The 23,645-nt window shown below is 38.1% G+C and overlaps 1 protein-coding gene across 6 annotated transcripts; it reads left to right on the top strand.

The window, feature by feature from the left end:
- Nucleotides 1–101: 101 nt before the first annotated feature.
- Nucleotides 102–20,844, top strand: LOC122862374 (protein phosphatase 1A). Of its 6 annotated transcripts, none has more exons than XM_044167837.1 (6): nucleotides 102–264; nucleotides 1,230–2,083; nucleotides 2,182–2,299; nucleotides 3,319–3,430; nucleotides 3,586–3,643; nucleotides 18,900–20,469. In XM_044167837.1, the coding sequence occupies exons 2-6, from the start codon at nucleotides 1,247–1,249 to the stop codon at nucleotides 18,933–18,935; spliced, it is 1,161 nt and encodes a 386-aa protein (XP_044023772.1). In that variant the 5' UTR covers nucleotides 102–264; nucleotides 1,230–1,246; the 3' UTR covers nucleotides 18,936–20,469. The 6 variants fall into 6 exon arrangements, with proteins under 6 accessions (XP_044023772.1, XP_044023773.1, XP_044023770.1 ...); XM_044167838.1 differs by lacking the exon at nucleotides 18,900–20,469 and adding an exon at nucleotides 8,225–13,409; XM_044167835.1 differs by lacking the exons at nucleotides 102–264; nucleotides 18,900–20,469 and adding an exon at nucleotides 20,732–20,844 and having other exon boundaries at nucleotides 1,231–2,083.
- Nucleotides 20,845–23,645: the final 2,801 nt, after the last annotated feature.

Consider the following 23,645-nt stretch of genomic DNA (forward strand, 5'->3'; position numbering starts at 1 on the left):
AATCTGTTAGAATATACTTTAGATCGCCAGCTGAGATAATGTAATGCATCACGGGCGTACGCAAAGAGGGACCTCCGCACTTACACAATATATAGCACTGAGTCTTGAGTGACGATTGCTCATTGCTAGCTAACTGGCTAGCTAGCCTAGCTAAACCGCTGCAAACCCCGCTAGTCGGTGTACCTCTCTGGTGTGAACTGCGACCAGCCAGTCCTTGTCACTGTCGCAGCTTCCGTTGCTGTCAACTGATATTTTGGATATTTGGTAAGTCATAAAATCTCTTAAACCAGCAACTGTTGAGGAACGTTGGGCAGTTAGCTATCCTAGCTATGTTAGCATTTAGCGATAATACCTCAACGAGGCCGAGGGCTCTCCCTGCCTCAACATAACGTTAGCAAACCATGGTAGAAGGAGGCCTGTCAGAGTAAGCTGTGAGGGACAAGGGTCAAGGCCCGCAACAAGGCAAGGCTGTTTGTTTATTTGGGTTGTGGTCTGGACTTGCTACAGCGCTAACTTTTTTCCCGTTAATACAACAGCAAAAGCTAACCGTACTGGGCAGGTTCATGATATAAATTAGCTAACCCTAAGGTTAGCATTAATGTTTGATTCGTCAGGACTACAGATTTTTTTGTGGTAACTGGTAGGTCGGTTAGCTAACGTTAGCTCTGCAGGCATGTAACGATAGCTTTAAATAATATTACCTCGACTAGCAGTTAGCTAGTATAATGAAGTGTTCTGCATAGCGAAGGTCAGATATATGGTGCTCAGCGGTGTATTCATAATACGATTAACGTTAAATAACTTAATTCAAATCATTACAGTTACTGTTAAACTTGATCAGCCAGTGGTTTAAGGGCGTTTCAATCTGATCCACAGAATCAGTGTTCCTAATATGTAGCCAAAATGTGTACACAAGTCCACTATTTTTAGATTAGAGCAGGAGGTCTGAACTTCAAGATGCTAATCTTTTTCCACAAATGGATGGAATACAGGCTATCTGTTTTAACCCAATTAATATAGAACATTGCGTCTATCTGTTTAGCATTAGACATACAGTATGATATATTTTTAGGAAAATTATTCAGGTATTTTCTAATATACCTTTGCATAATAACTTGACTAGAAACTGAATACTGCCCCAAAGTGTTTAAATTATTGCCTACTTTGGAAAACACTACATTTCTGCTGTATCTTTTAAATAGATTTGTTTCTTTTAATTTATGTTACAGGTCTTAAAGAGGACACAATGGGTGCATTTCTGGACAAACCAAAGATGGAAAAATACAATTCCCATGGTCATGGTAACAACCTGAAGTATGGGCTGAGTAGTATGCAGGGTTGGCGGGTAGAGATGGAAGATGCACACACAGCAGTAATTGGTCTGCCTCATGGTCTTGACCCCTGGTCATTCTTTGCTGTTTATGATGGGCATGCTGGCTCTCAGGTGGCCAAGTACTGCTGTGAGCACCTGCTGGACCATATCACTAGCAACTCAGACTTCCAGAGTGCTCTGCAGGAGGACCCCTCTGTGGATAGCGTGAAGAATGGGATCCGCACAGGATTCCTACAGATTGATGAACACATGCGAAACATCTCGGAGAAGAAGCATGGTGTGGACCGGAGTGGCTCCACTGCAGTGGGAGTGATGATTTCTCCAAGTCATATCTACTTTATCAACTGTGGCGACTCACGGGGGCTCCTCAGCCGGGGCGGAACTGTGCACTTCTTCACACAGGATCACAAACCCAGCAACCCTCTGGAGAAGGAAAGGATCCAGAATGCCGGTGGCTCAGTCATGATCCAGCGAGTTAATGGTTCCCTAGCAGTGTCTCGGGCTTTGGGAGACTTCGACTACAAGTGTGTGCATGGAAAAGGCCCGACAGAGCAACTTGTGTCTCCTGAGCCTGAAGTTTATGCAATAGAGAGATGTGAGGGGGAAGATGAATTCATTATACTAGCCTGTGATGGCATCTGGGATGTCATGGCCAATGAGGAACTGTGTGACTTTGTCAGGTCAAGGCTAGAGGTGACAGATGATCTTGAAAGAGTCAGCAATGAAATTGTTGACACCTGCTTGTACAAGGTATGGCATGTCCACAAAACCTACTTTGACATTTTGTTACACACTTTGGTTTCATGGTTGATTTACATGACCCTGTGTTTGTTCTTTATTTTTCACAGGGAAGCCGGGACAATATGAGTGTTGTGTTAATCTGCTTTCCTGGGGCCCCAAAGGTATCTCCAGAAGCGGTGAAACGGGAGGCTGAGCTGGATAAATACCTGGAGGCCAGAGTAGAAGGTAGGGGAGAAAAATTATATTTGGGTGTTAGAAAGTGGGATATTGGCTTAATAATCCATTTTCCTTTTGGGTTAGGGTTCAATGTAAACCCCATGTTTTCTTAGTTTTTTACATTAGGTTTTAAATAAGGTTAGCTTTAGTAACATAGGCTGATGGGAAAACACAAGGTTTGCAAATGTTTGCATGCCACATCTGTGTGTAGAGCCAGGGAAACATGCAAAAGCCTGTCTGAAACAAAGCAGTTGTTTTCCTACGATTCATTCATGGTCATAGGACATCTACAGTGGTCAGGAGGAACACAATTTGAAAATAGGCAAACACTAGACCGGAGTCTAATTCCTTGTATGTGTACACATACCTGGCCAATAAAGCTGATTCTGATACATAGAGTGTACTGTAGGTATTCAAATTTAATCTGCTTGATTTTATTGTACATAACCGCTAGGGGATATTAAATGTCTGATGCATTTTAATTAGATCACACATAATATTTCAGGTATATCCTTAATATACGTATATATCAGCTTTTTACAGTGTACACACACACATTTGAAAAGTCACATTTCACACATTTTGCTGCTTTGATTGGTTGTAGGCCAGGGCTTGCATCCAGTCTGCAGGTCCGTCCACCAGGCTCACGAAACTGAAACTGAATTTCAAGGGTAGAGGCACTTCAGCCAGAACTTTGGTGTTTTGTTACTCTTTAAGCTAAGGGCCTGTTCTGTTGGGGAAAAATATTACCTGACATTAAAGGGCTTTACAATCTCTCTAGCGTACAACACCCTCTGTCCTTAGACCCTTGATTCTGCTGAGGAAACGCTACTCTACTTCTATGCTTCAATCTAAACATGATAATGTAGACCTGTAAGTAAGCGAGGTTTCCACCATAATTTCTCTACTGCTCATAGATACACATTTTTCTAACATTTGAAGTGCACAAATCAATCAGATATTTTTAGAAACACTCTTGTACATTCTTGTAAAATGATTCAAAATAATACAATTTTGTTTTCCAACAGAGATCATCAAAAAGCAGGGGGATGAAGGTGTTCCGGATTTGGTCCATGTTATGCGGACGTTAGCATCTGAGAGCATCCCTAACCTCCCTCCTGGAGGAGAGCTGGCAAGCAAGTGAGTGAGCTTTGTGGTTAGAATTGAAGGCAACCTCATAAACAATGACAGTGATTGTCAGTTTAATCACTGGGTATCTTTAAAAAAAAAAAAAAAAAAAAAAAAAAATATTGAAAACTAACATCTAATATTTTTATACTTTTTCTTCCCCTCAGACGAAGTGTTATTGAAGCGGTGTACAACAAACTCAACCCCTACCGAAGTGATGACACAGTGAGTATCCCAGCTTGTCTTTGAACTCCCTGTAAGTGTGCTTGGCTTGGAGTATGCATGCTTTCTGACATGTGACCAGCAAATTTTAACCAGTCTCATGCATGTCATCAGTATTCAACAAGATGGAACAAGATAATAGTCTTGTTGCCAAGTGAAATTTACTCAAAATGCAGTGAGAAAAAAACTTAACAGATTGACTCTGCGATGACATAAGGCTTAGTTTTGTCCCATATGAGCTGATTTCACTTATTAGTGCTCTATAAATCAAAGAGGTGTGAAATTGTCCGGTATTTGTGTGGATGGAATAAAAACCTACATTCTCTGACATACTGGTCTAAAAGGGAACATTGCTCATCATTCCTTTGTATACAAACAGACCTTAAAACTGTTACCCACGTCCACTCAGATATCATGCTTTTAAATTTTCTTCAGATAAGCTCACTGGGTCAGCTACTTTTTAATTGTGCCTGTCATCTTGTCCTTGACAGTGAAAATTGGCACTGTTCCAGTATTTCGTGTTTATATAAAGATGTACTTTTACAATTATTTTCACACATTGAGTTATCTCGTAAGTTAGGGTACCTTCAGAAAGCCATCAGGCCACTCGACTTTAACTGTATTATGTGGTGCAGCCTGAATGCAAAATGGGCTAAATAGAGATTTTTTGTTGCCACCAGTCTACACAAAGCTTTCCATGGATAAAATGAAATTAGGTTCTTAGAAATATTTGCAAATTTATTCTAAGTAACTCACAGAAATCTCATACAGTATTTGTGACTGTATTCAACCTTTTTGAGAGAGTAGTCATTTGAACCACCTTTGGCAGCATTTTCAGGTCTTCTAGGACACGTACGTATCATCTTTGCACATCTGGATATTGTCCATTTGTTTGCAGATTTGCTCCAGCTTGGTCCAATAGGAAGAGGAGAGGCTGTGAACAGTTTTCTTTAAGTTATTACAATAATTCTTAATGAAAGTCAAATTTGAGGCCTGGCTACCAAAGGACTTTCTTGTTCTGAAGCCAGTCCAATGTTGATTTTTGCTGTATGCATAAGGTAGGGGTGTAACACTATACTGTTGCACAGTATTTCACACTTAAACATATGATATGAAATCATGAAGCTGAAACGTAGATTTATTATGCCCTATGGAAGAATGAATATGACGTTTTCTACTGTTTGGTTTTATTCATTCTTTATTAAAGTTTTGTGCCTAGTGCCTAATTGTGAGTTGACAGTACTGTGCAATGTGAATGTCTTTTTAATGCACAAACATTCCCCTAATATTTGGTCTTTCCCACCAGATTCTCCTTAAGAATTTGTCTGTATTTGGCCCCATTCATTGTTAGTATTCCTGTAGCTCCTGCTGCAAAAAACAGCCAGACAGTGTGATACTGTCAGGACTCTGTGCTTGATAGCACGTAGCATTATGGCTGAAGAGTTCTGTGATCTTTTCATTAGACCACAGATTCTTTTTGCCTTGTGCTTTCAGTCTTCGCGTGCCTTCTTTTCAAACAACAGACATTCTGTCATGCAGCCCTTTGTTGTTGTTGTTGGTTTCTTTTTGTTTTGTTTTAGTTCCTCTACTGACATCTCTCATAGCTCTCATCTGTTGCCTGGTTGCTTGATTTGGATAGACAACCACCTTTTTTGAAGTATCTGCAGCTCTGAAAAATTTCAACACTGTAGAAATTATCTCATATTCTTTGCTGAATGTATCCATCAAGCTCATTCTGTCTCTTAATTCTTCAGACAAGACCTTCACATTGATAGGTAATGTTTGGCTGAGTATAAAAGATATTCACTGTCAGATGTGAACCCTTATGATGACAAAGATGTAGATCTGTGACAAGAAATCCTAAAAGCTCATTATTAAGTCATGCTGTAGCACCACAAAATACAGAAAAGGTCAGGGGGTTAGATATATCATTAAGGCAGTATAATTGATCGCATTATTCAGTAACATTGGAGTGGTTTGTTAACAGGGTTTGTCATTCTGGCACCGGTTAGTATTGTGGAAAAGCACACCATGCAACTGAAAACTCTAAAAGAAATGATGTCAGACCGGTCATTAACACAATAACGGCAGAATACAGTGGTAGGTGGCAATAGGTCAGCCCAGCTGAATACTTTTTCTGTTGCTTTGTCTGTATTCTGTGACTAACCTTGGAAACTTGGAAGCGTTTTGCATTACCTCTGTGAGGCTATGCCTGTCCCAGAAATAATCATACTTCACAACAACTGCCAGCACTGTTTCCTTAAATTCAGATGGGCTTTTTATTTTAAGTTGTGGTCCACAACAAAGAAGTGTCAATAATAGAACAGAAGCTACTATACCTCATGGCTGGATCATGTGGGTGACAGCAGCAATCATAATATTGAAATTTTGAGTAGTGGGAGAAACCTAGTTTGAGACATCCCTTACACTTTTATGTCAGCTCTGAGGCATTGTTGTGCTTTTTAACAAAACTCTTTGGACATCTGCATCACACAATTACACAATGGCAGTTTTGTTTGTTTGTATTAAGGGCAAACTTAAGTCAGAAGGCCTTTATTAATAATATTAAAGTTAAATTAAAAGTATTTGATACAATAATACACAAACAATGTAAAGAAATGTATAGATTAAATGTGTTACTTTGACAAGAAAAAATAATCAACTTTAGTAGGGAGTTATGTTACTCTATCTTCATACAAGTATTTTAGTATGTTGGATTAAAATTACATTTTTTTGTAAAGCGAAATGAAGAGTTTGTAAAAAAGTTAATTCCTACATTTTTAAAGGTAAAAAGTAAAAGTACAAAAACAAAATGGAAAATGGTCTGAATGCACGTGCTTTTGTTTGGCACAATGGAGCAAGGTACAGTTCTTTTGTTGTTTTTTCACTGTTGCTTAAATTTGGCCAAACAAACATGTTTATTAACTATTTGTTTGTGTTATTTGTAGACCTTTACTGAAACTGTAGTGACATTCTGAGTTGCTTCTGAAGCTGGTTTGGCTTCAGAAGATTCATTAGTGTTGGAGCTTAGCACATTTGTGTATTTTGCCAATCCAGGAGTCAAGTCAGACCAGTGCAACCAAATAATTTTTCACTACAAAGAATTTGCTACCCACTAATTTTCACTTACATATGTGACAAAATGCTCGCACTGTAGAGTCCAGCTGTCATAAAGGAGAGCAGATTTGCACAGTAAAGAAAGGATGGTCATTTGATCAGGTTTATTTTAGCCGATGCCGCTCCATTCAAATATGCCTGGATGGGCCCCAATACTGATCCTTAGGATTGACTATTAAACCTAATGGTCAGTGATGTATCCTGCAGGTAGTGCTAAAATAACATGGCAGTTACAACAGTTATGAGAATAATTGTGAGTATATGCTTTAGCTCTTAGCATGTAGTTATTGTGCTAAATGAATCTTCACATTTATTGTTGAAACCCAAAGGATGATCGATGCCAAGTTTATGTCTAAACTCGTAGTGAAAGGTCAATAGGTTTGTGTTAAACAACCAGTCTGAACAAGTTGATGCGTAAACTTGTTCTTTATTATGTTGTCATTCACAATCAAACTTTTTTTGTAATAGGTGCTTCCTGTGGCAAATAACAGTGTTTGTCATTAAGAGTGTCCAAACAGTGCCACGTCCTTACAAACCTAAAGCAACCCTAAACCTGAAATAGAGTAAAGTCTCCTGTATCATTTGGTTGGTATGTCATGTTACACATGTATTTTAAAGCCTGATTCTAGTTCTATGACTTACACATTTTAGTTTTCATCCGTGTTTGGTTGTGAAGTATATGAACATATACCTGTCTTGGGGTCTGCTTTTTGAATACATCATATCCTGAGCCAAATCAACCACATATGGGCATAGAGTATATGAACATGTAAATAAATTCCAACAGGGTCTGTTGATTTTGTTTTCTGTTGAGATTTTGTTTTACAGCTGCATAATGCAGTAGCCTTGTCTGATATATATGCTAAAATGTATCAAAATATATCTACTCCTTTTTATAAACAACTTTTTATTTCATAAGGATAAATTTAAGTTGACTCAGATTCGGTTTAATGTACAATATAGATTAATATTGTTACTTGTGGTTTGCTGTTTGTTTGAGAGGGTGCTAAAATCATTACTACACTTACCTGAACTGTAAGGTCTCATTTGTTATAGCTGGTTGAAAAAATACATGTTAATTGGACTGCATTTATCAGTATCAGAAGCTTCAGACCCTATTTGGTGCGTGTTAAATTACGATGATACACGACAAGGTGGCCCTTTAAACGAGAATTATATTTGACAGCAAATGAGTAACGTGTTTTCTAAGGCAATGGTGTATATAGTTATCTTGTCTACTTGACATGATGATATATTGCTTCACCTCCAGATTACCTGTAAAAGTATTTACAATAGCATCAAAGATTTTGGGGGAAATAATTGTGTTGATACACAAGTATCTCTATCAACTCCTGGAGGATTTTTATTATCTGTCAGTTTGTACCATACATGCTTAAACCTGTCCAGCTCTTGATAGAGATCTCGTGGATGTCTGAAGGGTTTTTCCTTCCTCTCTCTCTTGTCAAGGACTCTGCGTCCACAGACGACATGTGGTAACACAACCTCCTACCACTAACACAGCATAGAGTTTACAAACCACCATCCTCTCAAGACCCACAGCAGCTCAGCTCAGCAGTCTGTCTCTCCGTCACTCTGAGCTTTTGTTTTCTAAGAAGGGAATTTCATGGGAGGAGGAGAAGGAGGCGGAGGAGGAAGAGGAAGAGGAGTTGCATGCACACAAACCTGGAATAGTGCAGCACCAGTCCACTCTGGAGTTCAGGATCCCCACCGTCTTGTCTCCCCTTTATGTTCACCCACCTTAATACTCTCCTCTAAAGTAATCCATAACAAGTGAGTCCACAAGGTTTTCTTTCTTTTTGTTAAATAATCAGCTTAAGTAGTGAGATTTTTTTGCTGTAATTAATTTGATTCACATTTCCTTGTGTGTGTTTGTATATTTCTGTTTTTGTGAAGTGCAATTGTCCTGTACAAACAGCCTGTATTTAATGCAGCTTGATTTTAAGTTAAAAAATGAAAGAAATGAAAAAGAGAACCTTTTTATGCACTATCTGCCTTTTCCTGCTCTTCTGGAACTGTAACAAATGTCTATTCAGTGAATATTTCTGCTTGTCCTCCAGGCACAATGTCTCTGTGCTTTTACTTTACTTTACTTTACTTTTTTCTTTTTTTTCAGTTAGTCTATGCTCCTTTTTAAGAAACGGGTAAATTGTATAGTTGACAGCACAGTAAGCTCTCTATATCAAACCATTTAAATCCTAATTATTTTTTCCCTGTGCTTTTTTTTTTTATTGTATTTTATTTTCTTAAGTGGTTTTCTGTATGTGCTCAAATAATAATGGCAAAGTGTTTCACAGTCATTTTGGAAGTGTGAGGTGAAAAATAATCTTTTTTTTAAATTTCTTCTTTGAGGCATCTGATGAAAAAAGACCCCTCTTAACACATTTGTCTGTGCGAATAGATACTTGCAAGCGTGCTTGGGTGCTTGTGTGTATGTACATGCGCACGTGTGTTAGTGTAAAGGCAGATCTGTATGTGCAACTCTAATTTAAGTTTGCTAAGGTGGTTTTGACAGCAGACCAGGCTGGATTTTAAGGGAATTGCTCTCCTGACGCTTATCCATTGTTTGCCCTTTTTTTTCAGCCAGTGTTCCATATCAACCCAACATAGGCTTTCACTACTTCTTATTCCAAAAAGCTTTGGATGACATAGTTTACATGCTGTTACGCTATTTTGAACAACTTCAAGCTATATATCAGAACTATACTGTAACCTGAGATGACACAAGTAGTTCAGTTTACCCATGGTGTACAGTGGTTTGCAGCTAGTCAGCTCTTGACTAGTTTACACATCTTTTGTGTCATATTTAAATATCAGTTTCTAAACATAGATTGTTACCAGTGCCCACTGTGGGTGCCATATGATTTATAATCACTTGTTTCAGCTTTATGACAGCCTATGCCAAGTTTTTTTTCATGAGATTCAGTTTTTATATGTGGTACCGATTACACTATTATATAGTACAGATACAGGTTTTTAGCTTCTACCTTTAGCATCTGATAATTTGACTGATGTGAACAGTTTAAGCACTGGCTATTTTAGAGAATATCACCCATTACCATTTTGATGATAGGAGAAATTGTTGACTCTAAAACAATTTTTCTTTCACGTGGTCTTTATTTGGACATTCAAACCAAGAACAAAACTGCTAACTGCAATGAGTTCTCATGGTTGTATAGCACCTTTTTATTCCCATCGGGTTTGCTCCGCTTAAAACCATCCCCCATGGCACCACAAGCCAGAGCACAATACAGTTTGCTGCTATAGTGTATGATCTGTGGGTTGATTTTATTTGTTGTTGTTTTTTTCTGTTAATTTCCCCCTCTGAATAGTCACTGACTAAATCTGTATTTAACACACACACACACACACACACAATAGATATATTTCTTGAAGAGAAATGGTTTTATTTCAAATTTATTTTCTGTTTTTTTGTTTTTTGTCTAAAATTGCATTGTTGCAAATTTATGTATGTATATATTTTTGACTTAAACTTTCAAGGAATAAATCATGTCGCTTGAGTTAGTTTTTTGCCATGGACAAAATGTTTGTGTGTTTTGGCAAACAAAGGTTTCCATCTGATCAACACTGAGGGTTCAAACTGTTCAATTTATAGAATACACTAATGTACTAAATTTTGTATTTCTTCATTTATCAAAATGACAATCCTATTTCATTGTATTTAGATTTGTGGTGGGTAGCAAATTAAGTCTTTAACAAAACACAGACTTTAACTTTGACTCTAATCCTAAGTTTGCTGCTTTCTAATAAGCTTTTGTGGCAAAAAGGCCAAAGACCACTCAAATTATGTAACTGCAAAGTCTAAATCGCAAGAATTAACTATATAAAGGAGAACCTAGCTGTAACCCTGTAAAAGATGTTAAGCTATTGGAGAGTGACGTCAACTTTATTTTGAGATTTCTGTTGACCGTTTGATTTTAAAGGTAATCTGTGGAGTTTTTGACCACTCGTGGTGCTGTAGAGAAATGTTTTGCTGAGCGGGTCCTCACTCTACAAGCATGAGCACAAGGATGAACATTCAGGACAAAAGCGCAGGGTGACGTGAAACACACTTCTGCTGGGGGCAGTATTGTGTATATCAGCATATGGTGTCATGGTAATGTGGCATAAAAGTGTTAATGAACCAATAAAAGACGATAAGACTGCAAGCTGATGTAAAAAGTGGGTTAGGGGTTATGTGAGGTATGGAATAGCACTGAACATGTTTGCTAGGCCTTAAAAACACGCAAAATACATTTTGTAAACAAATGTTTGATTGTAAACCTACTAGGTTGTTTACAGTGGAAACTCCATAGGGTACCTTTAAACAGTTAGCCTAGAAATTACATGAAAAACATGCCATAATTCAGTAGATTTCCTATTGAGGTGTTAGCTGACTCAAGACTGTAAACATGTCAAATAGGGAAATAGATTATTGTGTGTGTGTTTGCATGGAAATGTGGTTTTACTGAATATTCTTCCCATAAAAAAGCAAAAAAAACTAAATTGCAACAAAAAACTTAACAGCAGAACATTAAAAATGTCATTTAGTTCAAGTATTTTTGGTTTAAAATTACAATATTGTATTTCTACCACAATACTTGTATACCTACTAAGAAAAACTCAAGTCAGTTTATTCAGTGTGTTTGGGGAAAAAACTTTGTGTGTATGAAATTGCCTTTTTTTCCCTTTATTTCATCTGTAAGCTGTTTTATTTTGTGCTGCATTGCTTTTATTTGGTAAGTGAGCGCACTAAATGTCTCTCTTTTCAAACAGTTTTCAGCAGCCAGCTGCGTCTTGCAAACCTGGTAGGTGTTGATTACTCTTAAACTCAGAAATGTAACAATTCAGGACGTGGCCCTTAAAACACTGCTGGTTAATTACCCATTTCTAAAACCGACTAATTCCACAGAATGAAAAATGTAGAAATTAGCTTTTTAATATTCAAAATAGCTGTAGCAGATATTGACAGTAGCTTGGCTGTGATTTGTCACATCTGTGTGTTTTATTTAAATGACAAATTTCCATCGCAAACCTGTCCCCCCCCCCCATCCCCAAACAAAAAATGAACAAAACAAAAAAATGATCCCAAGTATCTATTCTCCTTGTTTAAATTTTTTCATGAACTGAAATACCTCATAACATTTATAGGAAGTGTTTTTGTCTTGTGTTATGTAGATCCAAACTGTTCAGAAAGCAGTTAACATATGGAGACTTTAATGAAAGCAGTTTACTTGTGGTCTCCCCCCCAGAACTTCTGATTTTATCTCTGATCTATTTGAGTGGGTTAAGCCTGTGCTCATGTACAGTATTTGACTGAATTGTGCTGATGTTAACTAAACAAGTGATTTAAGTGGCTACTGCAAATGACAACTTATTTTAGTAAGTAGGAACACTATTGGCCTTGTTGTATAAGCTGACCCCCTGCCCCCAATCCCCCTTTAAACAATGCCCTCAAATGCTCACCTGTGTCATGTCACCAACTTGTCCACTTGTGTGATGCTCACTTAGCTCAAATCTAGAATTGTATCGAGAGTTCAGGGTTTTAGAAATGTGTGAGAAAAGTAGGTGTCTAAATGACAATAGTCATATGCACTGATCATCTGTATAATCAGCTTTTTTTGTTCATTTTCCAGAAAATTGTTATTGTAAAAGAAAAGATTATAAAGCTATTTACAGAGTTACCTTTGGTTGCCTGGAATGCATCCTGTATATTCTTGTACGGAGGACTACCTGGCAGAAGTTGAAGAAATTTTAAATGCTTACGCCCTCTTGTACATATTGATGTACCTCAGTTGTGGCGTTTACTGTGTGACCCTTAGCAGTAGTGGTTTGTTAGTCCCCTCACAGGGTGACCTGAGCCTCACTTTGCTGACCTTTTTCAGCTCATAAATAAGCTCACCGATTTGCCTTACCCAATCTCATGTTGCCCCCTAAAGTACTTGTTCGACAAAACACTATGAGGAGGAGTGATGCTGCTGACATTACACTCTTATAGATTAACAACTGTCCCCATGTTAGGGTACTTAAGCTATCAACAAAGTGACTTTGTCCTGGTTGTCACAAGGTACAACTTTTCAACCATTGCTGGTTTGTATGCTTCTTTTTTTTTATGTTACCTTATTGAATCTCGGTCTTGAAAGCTTCTTTAATTTTTCACTGCAGATGATGTCATACTTTTAACAAATGCAAATGTTTTAACATGGTAACCTCATGGTAAATGTGCATACATAAATTCATGTCTGCTATATTTATGGTTACATTCAAGAATAGCTTTAGAGTGCTGTAGATAAGTATTGTCAATGTTGATTCAAATGCTTCTCAGAGGTCTCTGTGAGTGATTTTACAAAGTTCAATACCTGTATATTTTGTATTATGTTTTAGCTCCAAAGGAATGGCAGAAAAAAAAAAGAAAATGTTTAAAAAAGCTTTGTTCCCTGAACTAAATTGTGCTATTTGTGTTGTCAATTGAACAAATTGCATTCCTTGCTTGTGAATTGATGCATTTCTCTCCCTGCTCCTTAAATTTTCTCCCCTTCTTTCCCTCCTTTCTTTCATTTTTTAGCCTTTGAAGTTTGAATAAAATTTCTAGTTTGCAGAATGTATTACTAAATAAATGGGTTGTCATCTTGTACCTCTCATTTCATCCGTTTTTATCTGTTTGGTCCTGTTGCACAAGTGACAGACATAAATACAGTTTATACAGGGGAAGCTACATTATTTAACTACTAAGTATATTGTCTCCACTGTAAAAGCCGGGGCTGAATGGAGGATTTAAAATCCAAACATTATATGATGAGTTATATAATATTATCTGCTGGAAAATGCCACTTGAACATGCATTACAGTAAGTTTCAGACTCATGGACAGACGGAGTAAATTGGTGTGTAGATCTGCTGCACAGCGATACTAACTAATTACGCAGTATGCCATGCAGCACAGCCTTTTTTTGTCTTAACACAACTCCAGATACATCTTATTCATAACTCCTCTTGTGCTCTGGCAAAGAAGAAGTTGCAACACAGAACTTGCACAAATGGCAGTGACTGTATCTCTTCTGGACTCTGGAATAGTTTCGCATATTACTTTTTATTTTTTAGATTAAAATGTAGAGGGGATTGTACTCTAAATGACTTTCAGGCAGTCCTCATGTTAGCCCCAGTTTGTGCCTCTTACATATTACCATTACATTTGAGTCACAGAGCTAAGCATCTGATTTTCCAAAAGATAAATACCTGGTGATCTTTGAATAACAGGAGTTCATTTAAAGGGACAGTTCACCCCAAAATCAAAATACATATTTTTCCTCTTACCTGTAGTGCTATTTATCCATCTAGATTATTTTATTTTGTTTTGTGAGTTGCTGCATTTTGGAGATATCGGCTGTAGAGATGTCTGCATTTTTTTTTTTATATATATTGGAACTAAATGGCACTTGGCTTGTGGTGCTCAAAATGGCAAAAAAAAAAAACATTTGAAAAACTCAACAGCAACGTCTCTTTCTAGAAATTATGACCCGGTTACTCAAGATAATCCACAGATTTGGTGTGAGCAGTTTCATGTGGAACATAGTTCGTTTTTTTTCGGCAACTCACACCCAAACAATCTAGATGGATAAATAAGACTACAGGTAAGAGGAAAAATATGTATTTTGGGGGTGAACTGTTGCTTTAATAACACTTACAGTTGTTCTGAAGGTATCTCCAGAATCCTTCAAGATTCGTCTAATATCTGGTTGGAAAAATACTTCGTCCGGTGCATGATATGTAACCTGTTTCTCAAATTGCGCCTCTTTTTCATAATCCAAAGATGGTAGCCCGAAATGACATACGTCCTTGCTCAAATTGTACGTGAACCAAAATTTAGTATTACTGGCTATATTGGTATATTTTGATGTTTCTTTCCAGTATTCTACATTTTTATACAGTATAATGTGTTATATTTGAGCAAAGATGCCATTTTGGGCTACTGGTATTAGGAAATACAGTTGCAACTTGAGAAACAGGTTAAAAGTCTTTTTATCATGCAGTGGACAGAATATTCTGTCATCCAGATGGAAATACCTTCAGAAGAGCTGTTCTTAAATGAACTTCCAGGTTTTCCAAACATCGCCGGGTAATTATTGTGATATGGAACTATGAAAATACATGAGAGGCACAAACAGTGGGCTATCCCCATGTTACACATTCAATCTCAGTGTGCTACTTAACGCTTCAGTGTGTGTATAATGATCAGAGAGCCCCTTCATCGCTGCATGTTTTGAGCCCCATGAGCTTTCTGAAGCTGTCGACTTATCGGAGAGTATCAGAGTTGTGTTTGTCTGCCTGCCTTTTCTGTCAGTGTGAGATGAGTGCATGTAAGGGGCTTGAGCTCAGAGGATGGGTCAGGGCAGTCCACGGCCACTGGGATTAAGAACCGTGGGAGGGATTACTTTAAATGTCAACATAATGTCATGAGCTGTGTTAGAAGGTCAAACGTTCAAACGGTGCTCAGTGGCGAGCAGTTAATAGATCAGGTACAATTTGGATTGTTGTGGCTCCTGGGAGGAATTGACTAGCATGCTAAAACAAGCTATTTTTGGAGATATTTATTTTGTATAGTTTAAAGATGCTGAAGCAAGGTTAGATTTATCATGCAGTTTGAAGTTTGTTTTGTCATTACAACAACTGTTAATATTGCTTAATTACATCTAAGTGTACATTTTACATATAATTTTTTCTCCATGAGTGGGTATCTGTTATAAGATATGGAACAAAATGTCTCCCATGCTTTAACTTTATCTTTTTACTCAATTTCTGACCTGATCGATGTAAAAACAGCATCCTAATCAGGCAGCCAGCTAGCCAGAGGGGGGCAGTGTTAATAGCTGAGACAGATTAGAAACACCAGCTGTAGCATTCACACTCAGACAAATAGTCCTCTGAAATTGAGGGAAACAGTCAGCTTCTATGTATTAAGTAGATGTTGATGACAGCTTTTAGTTGCATGAAATAACAGCATTTAACACTCTTTTAAGGTGTTAAGTCAAAACATCCTGAATATTGTGGCAAATTTAACATCCATGCTGTTAATGGTCATTGCCACTGTGTTGTTGCACTTTTAGCTTCTTAGTATTAAATGTGTCCCTTCTGTTGCTTTTGGAACCTTTTATATTGGCTAATGTTGGATTAGATTTATATGTACTGAAAAGAAAGAGACACATCACCACTAAATGTAAAAAAAACAAGCTTGTTTTTTAAGCACTTACATCCCCCCCTTTGAGCCATTTGCATGTTAGAACTGCACAAAATTTGACTCATTAGATCCCGCGCCACCTGTGCACCCCTAATGAATCATGCTGCCCTCATATTCCTCCACATCAAAACAAAAAAAAAAAGCGGCCGTGTCGGCAGAGGCCATCATCAAATGGAGCTGGCTCGTCATCTGCCTGCCATTGTTTAGCGCATGTCATGCTCTGCTTCTCATGGCGGAAAAACCCATTTGAGCTTGACTAATGCAGCCATGCAGACGCAGCAGTAAGAGGTGGGGGTGGTAGAGCACACCGCATACTCTGTGTGGATGGTCTCTGCACTGAGGTCACTGAGCTCCACATTTGCTAATTTGCTTTGGAGTGCACTTGGAGCCAGATTTTTCAGGGTTGCTCTGCAAACAGGAGGGGAATTTTTGATTGAGTTAAGCACAGGAAGAGAGCAAGGGATGAGATGTCTGATGGGTGTTTTGTAGACAAGGTGTAGCTCGATAAGGATCAAATCCAACATTTACTCTGTTCTCTATTGCGTCTTCTTCTCCCCCACCCGCCCTGCTTTCCTTCTCCATTTCCTCTTTCTTTGAGTGTTCTTATTGCCCAAGGTCAGTTTGTCACAGAGAACACAAGCTATTCTCACTTGGTTGCAGCGATTCGATGATTGGTGTTTACAAACAAGCATATCAAGCAGGGATGACATGTACCCACCTCCCCCCACCCAACACCCTTCTCTCTCCTACAGACATCAAATGTCCTTCCTGCTCTCTCTGCTACAGTCTCTCTCTGTCTCTCACTTACACTCGGTGGGAGTGGGTTACACAAGCTGCTGCCCTGGGAATCCTGGGCCAGCTCATTATCCTGCACCCCTGAGACACAGCTCACTGTAAATTAGGACATCAAACGACGCAGGCTTGTTAGAGAGCCACAGATAAACTCATTAGCATCAGCACCTTTCCTTGTTAGAGCCTGTATCAGCATTCGCTCCCACCACCACGTTGTGTCCTGTCATTCCTCCGCACTGACTGGAAGATTTAGGATTAATGTCAGCTCTAGCCAGCAGGTCAGCACTGTTGTGGTTCAGATATGTGACTGATTGATCAGTGGTGGCGGGAAGCTGAGGAATTTGTTGACAGCTGCCCACTATCCCCACCGCTCTTATCCATATTTCATTGTGTGGAAGGGAGAAAAAAAGTCCTCTCTCAGAATAACTCGTCTGGCAAGTGGCTGACTAGTTGTGTGTCACAGCTACAGGGGATGGACAAAATAACTGAAACCCCTTTCAGTACAACACAGTGGTCTACAGTAAACCCATTTTGTTGAGTCTCAATTTTTTTTTGTGTTGATTCTAAGGTCTTGATTAAACTCGCCAGTTTTTAGGTGATGGCCCAGCAGTTCAGGCAGTCACTATTTGGCCTCCATGTGTGTTTCTTTGCATTGCCCTGAAAGCTAAATAAACAGGTTTGTCCGACATACCTGAATTAAAGGGGCAATCGCCAATTTTACACAGTTGTACAGCTTGTAAAAAATGTTGTATAATGTCTTCTGTGGCTCTGAAGGGAGCTTTCCAAAGTCTGAAAAAAATCTCTGATGATGGTTTTGATAGTCCAACAAAAGATGCTATCAAGTTGCATTCTGGAAAATCTAGGATCCAGTGTTTTCAACCCTGTCTCCTTGAAATTACGTTTATACATTACTGAATTATTTTCCCAATAACATTGTGCTTACAAACGTAATCGCTGCCTGGATTATGTTCACAGGCAACCATTTTTTGATTGAAGTGTTACATTTATCTACGGGTATGGTATGGTGGGCATACAAAGTGCAGCACTTAGACTCCAGAGACGTGTGTGGTTGCATTTAGACAACAAAGCACTTTGGTTAGGGAAAGATTGTGATTTTGGTGTTTTTGGAGCTTGGCCCATACTAGGGACTAAAAGTCAGGATATCTCATCTACTTTTTTAATTTTGGCCATTCCTTTTTTAATCTATCTCTTGCAAGTCCCCCAACTTTATGGAAGTGCAATATTTAAATCACTGGAGTAGCCCTGTTTATTGATAGTCATTTTAATATGTCTTGCTTGTAGCTCCTTATGTCATTGTGAATTGCTGGTTCATCACTTGCAAACACAGCAAAATGATGTAATGTGGTGAGGCGAAAGTCCTAAAATACATGACTTAACTAGACATTAGAAAAGATGCTTAACCAAACACTGACTGAAAAAAACTTAATGACCATTTAGGGCTTAACAAAACCCTGCATAATTCACTGCTAGTCTGTAAACACATGAAAACGAGATGAAATTCAGTTTTGTCTGTAAGACAGGTTAAATACCCAGTTAATGAGAAGGTTTTCTTAGGTGTTGTTTCTCTGCGGTTAGGCACTGCTAAAGGCGTACAGTATTTGTTCAGTACCTTTGTCGCTGTCTTCTGTCAGTCCATACCAGCAATTTTCTTCATTACTCAGTTTGTCTAAGACCAACTATTGTCCTCCTATTGTCCTGAAAATGTATTGACTGATAGCAAATAGTTTTTCTTTTGTACCTGCGCAGCCTTTTCTCTTTTCCAGCATGCTTTCTTGTCTGTCATTTGGCTGTGGTGAGATGGCAATGTTCATGACTGTCTGTAGGTGTCTTGTCATCGTTCCGTCTTCAGTGGGCCCTCAACCATTAACGGCTTTTTTCCCCCTTCAAAATCAAAACATCACAAGCTGTTGGTCTCTTTTTTTCCCTACTGATCTGTCTTCTTCATCTCCTCTGCATGCATCTGGTAGCATGCAGCCCATGGGTGATTGAGTCATTCCTCCCGCATGCCTCCCGTCACTTCACTTCATCTGTTTCTATAAACTTCACTTCATCTGCATCCTGCTCTTCTCCTCCCCAGGACCTCGACATCCTCTTCTTCCGTGGTTTCAGCTAAAACAAGAACTAATAAGAGGATGTCAAGCAAGCAATTTGTTGCCTCGAAATTGTCATTGTCATTTATTGAAGGTGGTTTTCATCCACGTACACATCTGATATGCCCAACTTGTCATTCTCCATATAGTTTTACCCATTTTAAGATGAACATATTTAAACCTCTTGGCCATTGCATAACATCATTCCAAACAGTGGCCTAAATATTAATTTAAATACCATATAAGACACTGTGCAGGGATTGGAATTTACCTAGTTCTGTCATGTGGATTATTTGATCTGATCATGCAAATGTTAAATTATTATTAATGACTTATGATGAATTTGATTCGAGGATAGCTGGCAGCCAGATAGACACATCAATCGCAGCAGTATGTGATTCTTTAAACCTCAGTAAAGCATCAAAATGTCACTGAGAATGGCTGGGGATAGTGCAGTTATAAAGGTGCCCTGACTTAGATAGTTTATTACTCCTTTAGGCCACTTTCTAATTCATTTGTTTTGAGTCTCCATTTCAAATTCTGTGTTTTCAGCATTAACCTATTGGCCGATTTGATAAATACATTACTGATGAATTTAGGTAAGATGGTCGTCACTCGACCCACTGGTAACATTTCCTGCGAAGTAGACATTAGAGTTAAAGACTGTGTTATTAGATGTGGTATAAAGATACGAGAGGACAGTGCAGAGGCCTGAGGCAGTTGAGCAGTACGAACCTGTGAAATTCACCACAGCTAAAAGGAAATGATAGAAGACGGCATCATCATGGCCGGCTAGAATTAGAGAAACGACACCTGCAGCAAAAGATTTGCCCCATGAGAGGACTCACACTGCATCTGGTTTATTCCATATTCTGACTGGCTTAATGTTGTCTTCTTTCTTTGCAAGAACATTTTTAATTACAGTAACTAATATTTGTGACATTGTTATCATTAATCACACTTCAAATAATCCACCAAAGAAGAACATATTAAGATCCCCAAATAATTTCAGTGTCTGGAGGGACATTTTACTCTATCATGGCTCGAAAAGCCCCTCACTTTCTCAAAGGTATGTTACCAGTTGGGCTCTTGGAGTATCTCCACTTGCAGTTAATAGGGGACTCATGTGTTTTAGCCTTTGCTGCTAAAAGCTTTATTTTCATTTTGCACTTCTGCACAAGTTGCCTTTGTTTCTGATCAGATCAGAATATGTATATATTTCCATCCCTTTATATCCTACACCAGAATCAGTAAATCCCCTTTCTAAGCAACCAAGCCAGTAAATGTAGATGTAACATGTAATATTTGGTGTGACTGTCCAGAGCTGCAGCGTTAACTATAGCAGCTGTGTTTTCCACTGTTGAAAAATCAATATCTTTCCTCTATGACAATGTATCCAATTTCCACTTATATGACTTTTTGACATCAGGACGAGGCCATTTAAAGTAACTATTTGTAATCACGTAACATGTTAATGGGCATTTAGCAATGCTTTTAGCTTACTTTTTCAGAGCCCTCCATCCATGCTGCCAGTATGTAGGAATCAAGTGGGTTGTGCTCCTCAGTTTTTCCTGGTCCATCACACAACTCTGCGGTGCTTTCATCATTTACAGACCTCACCTCACGACTCTTCACTGAATAGTCTGTGGTAAACAATGGTGCTGAGCTAAGTTGCTGGTTCTAAGGCTGAATCTCCCCAGAAGTGAACAGGTAGCTGGTATTTTTACTCCTGCAGACTGTTTAACCAACACAGCCTGCAGGTCAGCACTTCCAAAAGTCCAAAAGTTAACACTGAACTGTACTGTATGTATATCTCCAGGCCATGTTCGTGCCCTGAGGAACTGAGAGGAACATCTCCAGTAGCTTGAATGTCATAACATTGTTCTGTGTGAAATGTGTGTCCACGAATAAAAAACCTTGAATGCACTGTCACTGGATTGTATGTTGTGTTATGTGAAGGCCATTGTCAGCATTCATAGCTGTGTGTTTTAGGTCAACAGCGAAGATGAGTTGACATTTCATCCTTTAAGTGGCATCTAGGAAGTGCCTTCACTGTCTTGGTCTCTGTCATTATCCACCACTATGTCTTCCTACTTTACACAAATACACTCATTCTCATATAACAAGCTTACACTGAATTAAGCAGAATACAAGAACGCTTCAGTTTTCTGAATGTACATGTATAGTGTGTTTTCAATGTGTACTGAGTGAATAATAGGCAACACTAAATGTCAGCCTTGAAGAATTTTGCTGCATATCAGTGAGATAAATTGGTTTTTTTTTTTTGTCTTCTTTGAATGTATATTTCAATTAAATTCAAAGGGCTTTATTGGCATGAGAAACATGTTAACATTGCCAAAGCAAGTTTGAAATAAAAACATGTACATAAAATAAAGAAATGTGCTATTAAAATATACAGATAAGTAAGATAAGATATGAATAATAAAAATTGTCTTTGTATATGCTCATATACTCCACTCAATACCAGCATATTCCATATAAACGATGTATTATCACAGCCAGCATATATCATACAAAACATATTTTGTGTCTTATCCTGTTTTTATTACAATACCACAAATCTTCTCATTTGTCAGATAAGAATTGAACTGTCACCACACCTATTTAGTCACGTTTTGGCTCAGTTTTTTTAAGTTAAAATATTTTGGGCAGTTTTGATTTGTTTTGAACATATAATGAAAAATCGCATTATTTCATACCAAAAAGTACAGTTTCTTTAGTGAGATCAGGCTCTAGTCAAGCCCTTGATACCAAGAAATGAAAAATGCTCTTCCTTTGTGAGACCAAAACACATTTAAATCTATATAGCTTCCTTTATCAGATGGTTGCATGTATATCAGTAGGTCTTTCTGAATGGTAAGGTCAGAGCGTGGTTGTAGTTTTTTACTGCTTTTCAGCCTTGTAATTGTACTTACTGTATATGTAATTTGAATTCATGTCAGTAGGATCATGTCCTCCTTACATGTTATATCCTCATTACACAAAGAGTTTGATATAGTACAAAGAATATGTATTTTGAACTTTATGCCTTTAGGCAAACAAAAAGCTCAATATAACAGTTTAATTTAAAAGTTTCTCAAATTTCCATAACTTTTTTTTTTTACAGTAGAAAAGCAAATATTGTATATGTTTTTGTAGCCTATGTGGCCTATTTGAACACACAACTGCAGTGTAGGATGTGTGGTTCTTTTGTGAATGACATTCATCCACTTTAGCGTTTACTATACAGACACTGCTGTGGGAAAGTTTGTTTTTTTTTAATCGGGTAAATAAGAGGAAGAAACCTGACAGCTGCGTGATTTTAAATTCTATTTTGATGTTTTAGACTTTTTCTTTAATTGATGAGCTTATTTGCAAACAAAATCTGACAGGGAATTATTATTGCATGTTTTAAAATATGGTCCCCACGGTAGTGAAGGTTGAAACTGAATATTTTGTTTGTCAGCTTTGTTAAATTTCATACTAAATTCAGTTTTCTAGACACAAAACAAACAAAAAGTGCACAGTAAAGGTGCGACATATCAACAATACAGAGAAGTAATGGTATTTGCACATGTAACCACAGAACTTTGATTGCGTGAATATTTTATGTATATAGTCACATGATTTTATCAGAATTTAGGTTTTACTTTTTAATAAATGGCTCTGGAAACCAAACTCAAATGTAAATTAAAGAGTTTGGATTGTGAACCTGTAAAGGGAAGCATAATGACAGAGCATGACTTCCTATATTGTTCCTCTACAGTATATTCTTAGTATAATAAAACGGCATGGGTTCATGGGGGGGCGGCCTGTGCCACCCGCCACACAGCACAAACAGCCCCTTTTCTCTCTGCAGCAGCAGTAGCAGTCATTGAGGCATCTTATGACTTTCCTGCCCAAACTGGGAATTATTTTCTGTTCGTCAATGACGATCACTCTAATTTGGCCCCAAGCTTCTTTGCTGTTTTTGTGAAAGGGTTTCCTCATTCACCACTATCCAAGTGAGGAAACTATTTTGGGACCGTGCCTCAGTTGTATAAAGACACATGTGTTACTGCCTTGTCTGAGCCGTATACACAAACACAATTCATCAGCAGGTGTAGGAGGAAATGTTTTTTTTTCTCTACAGAAGGATGTTACGTTTGGAGTGTGTGGGGTAAGTGTGAGAGAACAAAAGTCGCTGGCAAGGGGCATTCAGCCTGCAGGAGGATTTCCTCGCTCAGCAGAGGAAAGAAGAGAGGGAAGCCTTGATACAGCTGGTTGTGCAGAAGCGTTTATACAGCTGAATTAAATGCACTTGTTTACTCTTTAATAAATGTTGAGATTTGACAGTGATCAATAAAGCTTAAAGTCATGTATGAGAAGAATCAGTTTGAATTAACCCTCGTATTTAATATTCACCTTCACAGCCTGTTTTCATGTAGTAAAAAATCTACAGATGAAGTTTGTTGGTTTTGACTTTTTATTTTCCCCAACAGCACTTAACCTATTGTAGTCTGCTTCTTAAAGGCTCCAACATTTGTATTTTACAATTAATGGTGGCTACAGAAGCAGAAAATGTTCTGCATGTGCACTGAAAACCATTCATGTGAAATCTTAAAATGTACTTTGAGGAATGATTAAAGTTGCAGCTTTCTTTGGCTTGATAAGGTGTGACTTGAATTGAGGAGGAATATAATGGGGAAGGCAGATGAAACCATATTAGTGGTATGTTGATTTGTAATGGTTTT

Source organism: Siniperca chuatsi, linkage group LG15, assembly GCF_020085105.1.
Source record: "Siniperca chuatsi isolate FFG_IHB_CAS linkage group LG15, ASM2008510v1, whole genome shotgun sequence".
NCBI lineage: Eukaryota > Metazoa > Chordata > Actinopteri > Centrarchiformes > Sinipercidae > Siniperca > Siniperca chuatsi.

Coding starts and splice junctions, on each gene's coding strand:
- LOC122862374 (XM_044167837.1), top strand. CDS start 1,247: ATGGGTGCATTTCTGGACAAACCAAAGATGGAAAAATACAATTCCCAT. Junction 3,431..3,585: donor GGAGGAGAGCTGGCAAGCAA/GTGAGTGAGCTT, acceptor TCTTCCCCTCAG/ACGAAGTGTTATTGAAGCGG. Junction 3,644..18,899: donor CCTACCGAAGTGATGACACA/GTGAGTATCCCA, acceptor TCTCCTCCCCAG/GACCTCGACATCCTCTTCTT.